Source organism: Castanea sativa, chromosome 3 (genome assembly GCF_040712315.1).
Source record: "Castanea sativa cultivar Marrone di Chiusa Pesio chromosome 3, ASM4071231v1".
NCBI lineage: Eukaryota > Viridiplantae > Streptophyta > Magnoliopsida > Fagales > Fagaceae > Castanea > Castanea sativa.
In genome coordinates this window covers 12,899,882-12,912,464 of record NC_134015.1, presented here as the reverse complement: position 1 = coordinate 12,912,464, position 12,583 = coordinate 12,899,882, and the positions used below count along the sequence as shown (strand labels likewise).

At 41.5% G+C, this 12,583-nt stretch overlaps 1 protein-coding gene across 1 annotated transcript; it reads right to left on the bottom strand.

Annotated features, from left to right (window-relative positions):
- Positions 1-3,196: 3,196 nt before the first annotated feature.
- On the bottom strand, positions 3,197-3,772 carry LOC142628534 (uncharacterized). The gene has a single exon (XM_075802613.1). It carries the CDS (start codon positions 3,770-3,772, stop codon positions 3,197-3,199), a length of 576 nt encoding a protein of 191 aa, XP_075658728.1.
- Positions 3,773-12,583: the final 8,811 nt, after the last annotated feature.

The following is a 12,583-nucleotide window of genomic DNA, read 5'->3' as shown; positions in this document are numbered from 1 at the left end:
AATCGAAACAACACCTACAAAACGAAAAACAAAGACCTATCAGAGAGCACCGGTGTGGTGCCGGCCAAAAACCCTCCGAAGGCCAAGTTAGAACTTTTCACAACCCTAAAGTGCCAGAGTTGAGTCAATTATGCGTACCTTGATTTATGAGGGTTTTAAGGTATTTATAGTAGTGTAGGGTTTTAACTTCCGTGCTTTGTTCATGAAGTCCTTTCCTTATAGAATTAGAACTCTTTCCTTTTACACACCTCCCAGAATTCTTTTCCTTGTAGGAGTCCCTTGATCAAGGCTTAAACGTGTGACGCAATGATTCTTCTTCTGCACGATTTTGCGGAGACCAAGCAAAGCCATACCAGACTTAGTTGTAAAGTGAAAACCCTATTCTAGAATTAATGGAACCAATGACTGATGTGCTATATCTATCCGTCCACTGTGGATCCGAGCTCCCTGACTGTTGACCATCAATCCGTCATCCCCGTGTCGTCACATCCACCACGTAGACCCGTCATGCTCATTTTATTCCTCTTCAGTTGCCCCCTCATTCCTTGAGACCGTCAACTTTCCTCTACGGTTTCATGGAATGACGGTTAATTGACACTTGACAGGTGTGTTTTGACGGACAGGCTGGAACGATATCATAAATGCGTCAGGGACACGTGGCGGTACTCTACTGGTTGTTTGTTGGAATCAACGCGCCCCGCGCCATTCCCTCTATATATACTGTCCACCGTTTTCATTTTTACACTTTGAAAAATTTTCTGCTAATCAGAGCGCAACCGTCCACAATGTGTGATCCGTCGCCTCTAGAAGTTGAGATTCGTCGTCCTCTTAGCTCATCCGTCGCATTTCCTTACCGTCCACCTGTGAGTACCTTCTTTACTTTATTTCGCATGTTGAGTTTCTGTTCTTTATTTCGCATGTTGGTTCGTCGTCAGTACAGATCTAGAGTCTTAGGTTTCCTTTACCCGTCATCTGTAGGTGTCAGATGTCTAGTGAGGCGTCAAGTAGTCAGTCTTATGTCCGTAAGGGAGCGGGCTACAAAGAGGTGTTCCCGTCAGGTCAAGCAAACCAAGACACCTCCAGCGAGGAGAGGGAACCGTCAGCTAGCTCTCCTTCCCATGTGGAAGATGAAGGGCAGGATGAGGACGGATCAGAATATGACTCGAATGACGACTTAGATGGTATAGATCCACCGATCCAATCCGTCATAGGCCCTGATGGTTTCAGAGAATTCGTCCTGCTCCCCTTGTGGACGGTGAACGACTTCGTTTCCTCCATCAAGCTAGCGCACTTCAATACACTAAGGCAAAAGTACCAAATACCTGACACCCTACCCATCCGTCTACCCTTCAAGTCAGAGAAATATTACTACGACGGTCTTGAAGACGTCAGTGTTTACGAGCAGATGCTAAAAGCTGGCCTGCGTTTTCCTCTGAGTGCCTTACACCGTCGTCTTCTTCAATACCTGGGCTTGGCTGTCACCCAGATCTCACCAAATGCTTCGAGGGTTTTCCTGAGCGTCGAGGTTTTGTACGGTGTAATATCTGATGGGGCAAGATGGTTAACAGTTGAAGAGTTCTTCCATTGTTATCGTCCGTTTGAGATTACCAAGTTGAAGGGCATGTATAGCTTTATGCTGAGGAGTCCGGTGCTTAGGCTAGTGTTCGAGACCCCAGACTCCAATCGTTACTGGAAGGGTCGGTACTTCTTTCTTTGGGAAGATAACTGGATGAGTCGTCCAGGTGACGATGAATACATACCAATAGATAAAACTTGGGGGATAATGCCCCCGTCTGGTATGAGCCCGTCTTATTCTTAACCGTTCACCCCTTCTTTTTTATGGAATTATTCTTAGCCGTTGATTCTTTTTTTCTTTTTTTTTTAGCGAAGGGCCGTCCACCCATTACAACCGAGCAATTCGGTTTTCTGGAGAAAATTTTTCAAACCACTAAGTTGTCGGAGAGAACCTGGACAAAGCTCGTCACCTTAGACACGCTGCATTGGTATTGTGACAGTCCAGAACCTACAATTGCAGCCTGCCGATACGACGCAGGAGTACGCAAACGTAAATAATCCTTCCGTTGTTATTTTAACTTATACCACTACTTTAACCGTCTTCGTTTGCAAAAATGGACGTTGCAAGGAGAAGGGTCATTATCAAACAGCAGGCAGCCAAGAAAAAACAAGGAGGCGATCTTGCCAATCAAGCTTTGTACTTCCTTTACCGTCCTTGGAGGAGATAGCTCCATGATTTCCTTTACCTTCTCTGGGTTGACTTCAATGCCCCTCTGGGATACCATAAATCCCAAAATTTTCCTGCGGTTACTCCGAACGCGCATTTGCTCGGATTCAGCTTCATTTTATATGACCGAAGAGTATCGAATGTCTCCTAGAGGTCCCTCAGGTGATCGGACTCCCGCACGCTTTTTACCACCATATCATCTACGTATACCTGCACGTTTCTGCCAATTTGGTGCGTGAACATCTTGTTCATCAATCTCTGATATGTGGCTCTTACGTTTTTAAGCCCGAAAGGCATTACTTTGTAGCAGAAAAGCCCTTGACTCGTTATGAACAAGGTTTTCTCCTGATCAATCTCATCCAATTTAATTTGGTTGTAGCCGGAAAAGGCATCCATGAAGCTCAAGAGTTCATGTCTTGCGATGGAGTATACCAGGGTGTCAATACGTGGGAGTGGGTAACTATCCTTAGGGCAGGCCCTATTCAGATCTGTGAAGTCAACACACATTCTCCACTTCCCATTGGCCTTCTTGACCATTACTACATTTGCCAACCAATCAGGGTAGTACACCTCGCGTATGAAGTCCGCTTCTTGTAGCTTTCGTACTTCTTCTACTATGGCTCGTTCTCGTTCAAGGGTGAACACTCGTTTCTTCTGTCGGACAGGGGAGAAAGAGGGTGACACGTTCAACTTGTGAACTATGACCGACGGGTCTATCCCCGGCATGTCCTCGTGACTCCATTCAAAAACATCTTGGTTTTCCTTGAGGAATAATGCGAGCGCTTGTCGGACTATTTGGCTGGCCAAAGTGCCGATTCTTGTGGTCCGTTCGAGCCTAGAATCATCCAGGTGTACTTCTTCTAACTCTTCCACTGATTTTGCCACCGTTCACTATTCCTCGATGCTCATTGCTTGTAGGTGGTCATCCATTTCCATCATGGCGATGTAGCATTCTCATGCAGCCACCTGATTTCCACCCAGCTCTCCAGTTCCGTATTCGGTGGGGAATTTGACCATTAGATGGTAGGTCAAGGTAACCGCCTTCCATGCATTAAGAGTGGGCCGTCCGAGGATGGCGTTATAAGCAGAAGAGCAGTCGACCACAAGAAAAGCTACATCCTTGGTTACTTTCTGTGGGTAATCCCCGACCATCACAGACAACGTGACGACGCCCAAAAGGTAGACCCTTGTCCCTCCGAAGCCAACAAGGGGTGCATTCGTTGGGACTAGTCGTTCTCTACCAATCCCCATTTGCTGGAACGCGGGGTAGTAGAGGATATCCGCTGAGCTTTCGTTGTCCACCAAAACTCGATGCATGTTGTAGTCCCCTGCCCGTATGCTGATGACGAGCACATCGTCATGTGGGTGGTGAAGGCGTCGCGCATCTTCTTCCGAAAACCCAATGCTGGGGTTATCACTTCGCGTCATTTTCAGTGAGGAGCCTGTCAACTGGACGCTTTGAACCATCCGCAAATAGGTTTTTCTAGCCTTTTTGGACCACCTTGCAGAAGTAGTGCCCCCTACAATCATTCGTATGTCTCCTACAGGTGGTTTGGGATGCTCGTTCTCTTGTCGGGGATTTTGTTCCTAGAGTTGATCCGTTCTCTCCTTCCTCACAAACCTCTGCAACCTTCCTTGCCTAATGAGGGCTTCAATTTGCTGCTTTAAGTCATAACAATCTGTCGTATCGTGGCCATGATCGCCATGAAAATGGCAGTATCTGTCTTTTGGCCTCTTGTTCGGATCTCCCTTCAGCTTGCCAGGAAATGTCAGGGTTACTTCATCTTTGATCTACATTAACACTTGGTCGATTGGGGCTGTGAGAGGGGTGAAGTTCGTGAATCTTCCCGCGGGCGGTTTGGGTCGTCGATCTTCCCGTCGCTCTCCGGTTCTAGCCATCTTCCGTCCCTTATCTGGTCGTGTATCTTCCTGCCTTTTCCTTTTTCTAGGCTTTTCCTCTCGAGCCAGCAAGGCATCCTCAACGTTCATGTACTTCGTTGCCTTGTAAAACACTTCGGACATAGTCTTTGGGTCGTTCTTATACAAAGAAAACAGGAACTTACCCTTCAGTAGCCTGTTTGTGAATGCTGCTACAAGTATCTTGTCATCCGCCTCGTCTATCGAGAGGGCTTCCTTGTTAAAGCGAGCTATGTATGATCTTAGAGTCTCGTCTTCTCGTTGTTTAATGTTCATCAGACACGCGATATACTTCTTATGCCGGTGACTCCCGTTAAAGTGTGATACGAACTGTGCGCCTAATTCCTTAAAAGTGCTAATGGAATTAGGTGTCAGCCTACTGTACCAGTCCCTCGCAGGTCCTTACAATGTGGTGGGAAAAGCCCTACACCTGATATCATCCGGTACACCCTGAAGATGCATTAGGGTCTTGAAAGACTCCAAGTGATCCAATGGGTCCTTGGATTCGTCATAATTCTCCACCTGAGGCATGCGAAATTTTGGGAGAAGGGGGCATGAACTTACGAGCGCTGTGAAAGGCGAATCAGTTTTGTGGACTAAGCCATCTAGGTTGCTGGAGATTCGACCCCTTAAGGCGTTCATCATCACATCCATCTGTTCTCTCATCTCCTGCATCTTAGCTACTATGTGATGTGGTAGGGTGTCCGAGATGGATGGCCGGTTAGTGTCCTGTCGTTTCGGTCTACTCTGAGCGTTGCTACCCTCAGGCCCTTCTGGGTTCCTCCCTTCCACGCTTGCACCTTCCTGGTCTTCCTCTGGTGCGCTCGGGTGTGCATTCCTTTGCCGCAGTTGCTCTTCTAGATCATGATTCTGCTTGGTTAGGCACTCAACCGCCGCCGCAAGCGTTTGGACTTGCCTCTCTAAAGTTGTGGCGTGCGGTTCGTCCCCTTGATTGTTGGTTGCTGCCTTCGATCGAGTGAGTACCATGCAACTTTTTGTCTCAGGGATAGAGCAAAGGCTGATTACCCTCCAGTGCTGATAATTTTTCCCACAAACGGCACCAACTGATGAAGCCGAAAAAATCACTAGTAAGCTACACGCACTCTCAAATCGAAACAACACCTACAAAACGAAAAACAAAGACCTATCAGAGAGCACCGGTATGGTGCCGGCCAAAAACCCTCCGAAGGTCAAATTAAAACTTTTCACAACCCTAAAATGCCAGAGTTGAGTCAATTATGCGTACCTTGATTTATGAGGGTTTTAAGGTATTTATAGTAGTGTAGGGTTTTAACTTCCGTGCTTTGTTCATGAAGTCCTTTCCTTATAGAATTAGAACTCTTTCCTTTTACACACCTCCCAGAATTCTTTTCCTTGTAGGAGTCCCTTGATCAAGGCTTAAACGTGTGACGCAAGGATTCTTCTTCTGCACGTTTTTGCGGAGACCAAGCAAACCATACTAGACTTAGTCGTAAAGTGAAAACCCTATTCTAGAATTAATGGAACCAATGACTGATGTGCTATATCTATCCGTCCACTGTGGATCCAAGCTCCCTGACTGTTGACCATCAATCCGTCATCCCCGTGTCGTCACATCCACCACGTAGACCCGTCGTGCTCATTTTATTCCTCTTCAAATCCTAACTTTTTATTAATTGTATGTGTTCTAGTATCTAGTGTGTGAGTTTATTCAAAATTTCTTGTGGCATTTTTTCTTTTTCTTTTTTCACAACAAAAATTCTATAGAGTTTCACATTTGATGTACTATAACACAAATAATATCTCCCATTTGTGAGTACACAAGAAGGTCAAATTGTAACAACTATCACTTCAATTGGAAAACTTGGTATGAAATTAAGGAGCAACAAAAGCAATGACTTAACAATAAAACTTAAACAGAATTTAAGAGAAATAACTAGAAAAATATATAATTTTATTTAATTAAATTAATCGATCCCCTAAACAACACCAAATAATTCCTGATAAATATTAAGGGTTTGACAAAATTACACTTGTTCAATTTGCAGTAAACCTATATGAGAACTTAAACCACCCTATATCAGTCAGTCTCATTATTTCTTTGAAAGGTTCATCGATTTGCATGAACTCTGGCTGTCTTAATGAAAATGGATCAGCAGGCTTTGTAAATCCATAGTCGATTTTCCACTGTTGTGGGATACTCTCGAACAAAAGATTAGGTACCAGTTCGAACGCTTGCTCAATAACTTGGTTACGTTTTTGGCGCTGGAATTCAAAATATAGCATCTTATTATGTGATCCTCCTAAAAGTTCAAACTCCATTGGGAAGTTCCACATTAAGATATTGCTTTCATAATTGTCTCTCGTAGAGAATTTTGTTTTAGTATACTTATATGGTGGAGAATGAGTGTCGGATATTCCCACCCTCACGGAAATTCCCTCATCACACAATTTCTTAAAGAGATCGAAATGACTATTGGAATACTCCAATGAGATAATCTTGAGATGTATCTTCATTTCGTTTGGTATATAATGTTTGAGGGCTTTAACAGCTAGCTCAAAACGTATATACCATATATAAGAAGTTGAACAAGTACAATATTGCATTGCTTTTATTAGAATACTAAAAATATTTGTTGTTGGGAAATTTATGAGCATTCAAAGGCATATCATGCTTTGCTATAATTATGTATTGTGCAATGGCATGATTTGATGGGATTAATTACAACGCAGCAATAATGTATCATTGCACATGTATTAATTAGCAAGAAAAGCTAAGTACTTATCAGGTCTGGTTAGAAGATATTCCACTTGATGTTTTGTTTGTTGTTCTTTGAGATGTTCATTGATTATTATTCATCAATAAAGGCTTTCTGGCACGTTTCAAAAAAAAATTACAAAATAAAAAGAAAAAAGAATCAAGGTATTTCATTATTACTTTTAAGGAAAATTATTAGTTTACATTATACTATCAATGTAAAAAAAATCTGTTTCTTCATTTTTTTTTTTTTTTAAATTCAATTTCGATCCTGTTGAGGTATAAAAAGTTACAACATCAAAGCCCAAAGTAGCACATTTAACGCACTCCATAAAAAATAATAATAAAATGGTTAAAACCCCCCACAAAAGGGAGGGGAGTAGGCTCGAGCACTGTTTTAAAAACCATACCGGACCGGCCGGTTCGACCGGTTCAACCGAGAAAACTGGTACAGTTCGGTCCTGTTAAAAGCCTCAAAACCGGTCAAAAACTGGGGTTGAACCGAAAATTTTGAAAGAAACGGTTCGATGTCCGGTTCGGTTTTTAAAACCATGAGCCCGAGTCTATTAAAAAGATTTCAAGCCCAAAATTCATAGAGGGATAGGCCTTAGGGCCTATCAAACGAAGGGGGGAAAGGAAAAAAAAAAAAAAAAAAAGCCCAGCCTATCAAGATCAGAAAATCAAAAGAGTCCAACAGTAAGTACTGGGCTAGGATACCTAGAGGCTACCAGGGGCTCGGGGTCCTCGGGACGTGCAGTATAGCTGGGAATAAGATTAAGACAACTCAAAAGGAGTACCAAGAAACACAGGGAACGAAGAGCAGAAGCGTCCTTCTCAATCACCCAATGATGCAGAAGGGAATTAGAAGGATTGGAAAGTAACAACTCATGAACAAGGAAGCTAGTACCTCGGGGAACCCAGGAAGAAGAATCATGAAGGGAAATAACTAGAGGAACTTTCAACCTGGCAGGAATAGAATCGGCTCACTTAGGAAAAATGACAAAAGGAAGGACGGCCAAAAAGCTGAGCCTAAAAAAGTAAGATAGAGAAGCCTTAGAGGAAGAGAGATTGAAGGTCAGCTCCCCTAGGACACCTTAGAATGGAAGGTCAGCAAGAGGCTTTTGAAAAAAAGGCACCAAAAGAAGAAAACTATAAGGAAAACAAGGAGGGGACCAGCCATCAAAACTGCTGGCACACCACAGGCTCTAGTACCCAGAGGAGTAAAGGAAGGAACAAGTGGTACCCCGGAGCCCTAGGATAGCGCTATAAAAGGAGGAAACAACCAACAATGAAAGGGCATTCAGCAATAGTGAATCAAAATAGAATCATTGAAAAAACTCTGTCAAAAAACTCAAAGAGAGTAATAAAGGGAAAAGAAACATTGCCCGGTGTACTAATGCAGCAACTATAGAACATACTCGGATTCAAAGAGATTCAAACTTTGCAAGTCTTAGAGGGCCATCTAAGTCTGTAATTTTTGAGTTTATTTGGACCTTGTAACACGTCTTAGTGAGCACTTTGTGATTCATTAATTAAAAGTAATGAAATATTTCTTATTGATTTAAGGATCCTTAACATTCATTTTATGTCCTTCTTTATGTATTGTTCCTTTACTGTTTTTCTTGCTATTCAATACATATATATATATATATATATATACACACACACACATTCTTGCTTGTTGGAACATACGTATTGTAGGATCTCTACTCTATGCACCACTTGGTTCGTAAACAGCCTTTTTAGCTACGGTGAACCAAGCCTAGTTCCTTAATACAATAACTGCAAGGCCTAGGGTCCTTGCTTCTATTTTGGGCCTAGACATTTTGTCCAAAAAGGGACCTTCAAAGATCCCTATCCCAATATTGAAGAAAATAAACCAAATTGACTAGACTGAACCAAACTGAATAAGTCACTAAATATATTTAAATATTTAAGTATATATTTTATAAAAATTTCCTAAGTAATTTTAATGGTCTAACTGGATAGAGAGAGAGTAGAGAGGAGTAGGTGGGAGGTCACCGGAAATTGCAACTAATTTCTGGCTACTTGCTCAAAACTGCCAAGGAGTCAATGAAAAACATTGACTCCTAAAGTGCCTATTTAAACATCGTAAAAGATGTGAAAATGCATGGTCTCACATTGAAAAGATTATAAACATTTTGTGGGTTTAAACATCATGATGTTGGGCTTTGTGTATTGCCTCAAGGGAGAGCCTACCCAAGTGAGGTTCTTACACACACCCAAGTTAAGTTGGGCTGGGCTTGGAGGTGTGTGGTTAAATTTAGCTTGGGTAAAAGTTATTCAAGTAATTTACTATAATTTGTATTATGTATGCTGTTTTGCTTTCAAAATTTCAATTAATATATTTATAATTATTTGCATAATAGCCCATAGATTGAACCCATGATTATAACTTGTGGGTATAAGAGCATTCACAGCAGTGGAGCTAAATAGCTATATTGCTATTTTAGCTCCACTCAAACCACAAAATCCCATACACAGCAGTGGAGGCAAAGCTAAATTTTTTTAGCTTTGCGCTACAGTGCTCATGTATCAATACATGAGCACTGTAGCTGAAAGTTATAAAAAAAAAATACTATTTTATTCGGCTTTGATTAAAAAACACATATCTGAAGCTCATCCTCGCTTCATTTCATTTCACAGACTCCCTCTTTCATTTCACGCTCTCTCTCCTCGCTTCAGTCACTCCGGAAACCAAACCTCATCCATTTCAGTCTCTCCTTCTCTGAAATCACCGCCCTCTCTGAAGCTCACCGCTACCGCCACCGCCGCCGACGCCGTCTTCTCTCTTCAGTCACTCCGGAAGTCTCTCCATTTCAGTCTCTCCTTCACTTTCTCTTCACAGTCGCTCTCTGAAGCTCGCCGCCGACCCACGCCGACGCCGTCTCAACTCTCTCAAGCTCACCGCCGATCAACCTCAGCCCACGCCGTCGAAGCTCTCAACTCTCTCAAGCTCGCCGCCGCCGGCCCTTACCGTCTTCAACGTCACCGTTCCACCGCCGATCAACTGGGACCCACGCCGATCAACCCTCTCGGCCTCAGACCCACGCCGATCAGCCCTCTCAGCTCACCGCCGATCAGCCCTCTGTTTCACTTCAGGTCAGTTGAATTCTCCACCTACTTGCTTAAGCTTTTGGGTTGGATGCTCTAACAAAAAAAAAGAAGGAATGGGGGTATGAGGAGAGACCTAACGTTGTCTTAGTTTCTGTTGGAATGCACGAAGCCCATTTTTCTCATCTTGGCATGCTTTTCAGAATTCTTCACATGTACATTAATTTTTTGCATTACAAATTATGCCATGACAGATTTTGATTTATGAGAAGTGACCCCCTTTACTTTTTCTTTTTTCCCAGTTGGATTCTTGGAAGGAATCACAAATATAGTACCGAGGTATTGCTTGTGCTACACAAACTTGTTGTAATGAGTTGTTATTCGGTCAAGTACTCAAATGGATATATGAAACAATCTGCCCATATTTGTTTGCGGCTTTTGTGAATTGGCAAAACGAATTTGTATGGGACGGGAATGTATTTGGGAATTTTACGTGTGCGGGGGTAATTTTACGTGTGTATGGAATTTTACGTGTGTACATATTCAAGTCGGTTGAACATTTGTGAATTGGCGAACGTAATTGTATTGGACGGAATTTGTATTGGGAATTTTCTGTGCGGGGTAATTTTATGTGTTAATGGAATTTTCTGTGGGTACGAGAATGTATTGGATGAATTTTACGTGTGTACTTGAATGGATTGGAATTTTTCTGTTTGCGAGAATTTATGGATTTTATATGGATTTCATAACCATGATATTACTAAAAAAAGAACCAAAATGAAGTTTGTAAAAAGAACCGCATGGAATTTTGTGTGTATGGAATTTTCTCTGTACAATGTTGTTCACAATTCTGGATTTTTTTCTTTTCTGTTTGCAAGTAATAATGGTCTCTCAATATGGTACAATGGATTTTTCCCTCTTTTCGTTTTGCATTTGTGTTGAAATTGCTATATGTATGTGTGTATGTGTGTGTTGGATATCATATCTCCATGGATGGAAGTTATGATGGTGGTGTTTATTAAGCAATGTTAAAGGTGGGATTTTGTTGGTTGAGACAGTTGCAATACCCTTTTGTTTGGTCGAGAAAATCATCAAGTGGATTTAACTAATATATGCAATTGATTTCTTAATATATGCAATTGATTTCTTAATCTAAATAATGAAATATGATAGATATCATTGATTGCATGTATTTGATGTGAGAGGCATGTGTCATGCAATTGACTAATTGATTGCATGTTTCATTTATCAATCTATTTTTTTCCCTGTTGATGGAAATAGCGGGTATTTGATCAAAATTCAGGTATCAGTAATTGACTAATTGCATGTTTTTGATATGGACAACTAAGTCTTGATCTTTGGTCTGAGAATCATATGTCAATCTATATTTTTACTATGGATAACAATGACGTGCTATTTTATCCTATCCTCTGTTTCTTTATTTTTATTTTTTTTCATAACCATGATTTCGATTGGAAAATTTTTGTGTGAAAGGAACTTTACATTTTTTTTTTGTCTAATTTTATGTAGTCACGTAGAGGCATGGAGTCATGTAGGGACCTACCATATTACACGGGTATCATGAATGGGGATATAGAAATTGACTCACAAATTTTAGGAACATCTCAAAATACTCCTGTGTCAGTTTCTGATTCTCCACCTGAAATTGAGAATGCCTCTTCTACAAAAGGAAAACGGGGTGCTAACTTTAGTGTAGAGGAAGATCAACTCTTAGTGTCAGCATGGCTTAATACTAGTGTTGATCCCGTAAGCAGTAATGAAAAAACACAAGCTACATTTCGTCAAAAAGTTTGGGAATACTTCACGCAGTACAATAAATCCGGTAACACACGTACTATTACCTCCTTGTTAAGTCGTTGGGGATTGATCAGTGAAAGGACAAATAAGTTTGCAGGGTGCATAGCTAAAGTTAACGCACTTCATAAAAGTGGTATAACCGAACAAGATCAGGTATAAATTATATTGCATTAGTGTTAATATACACATTTATCAATAGTTTGAAGATTCTAATCATGTTATATATATATTTTTTTAGATTATCAATGCGAAGGCTTTGTTTTTGGAGATACACCTAAAACCCTTTCTTCTTGAGCATTGTTGGCTCATGTTAAAGGACCAACCAAAGTTTGCCAATCTTAATGGAAGATCAAGAGCATCCGTGCCTCCAACTCCAGAGTCAACATCTATTGGCGAAGGGGGCGAAGGGGATTGTGGGTCCGGACTTGGTGACGGTTGCAATCTTGAGAGGCCAATTGGTAAGAAGGCCGAAAAAGCCAACCGAAGGAACAAAGCCACCGGAAAAGATGTAGGGGAATATTTGATTAAGAAAATGAAATTTATTGAGGATGCAACTCGATTGGAAGAGGAAAAAATGGTTATTGAGAGATTGAGAAGGAAAAAGTCATGATTGAGAAGAAAAAATTTGAGATGCAATCTATGTTAGAGGAGGAGAGAATCATGATGAAAGATACAAGTGGCTTGACCGGAGCACAAAAAGCTTTTTATGAACAGCTCCAAGAGGAAATCATGGCAAAACGAAGTTCACGTAATTAATGGGTTTGATTGTATTTTGGATGTAGCTTAGGCCTTTA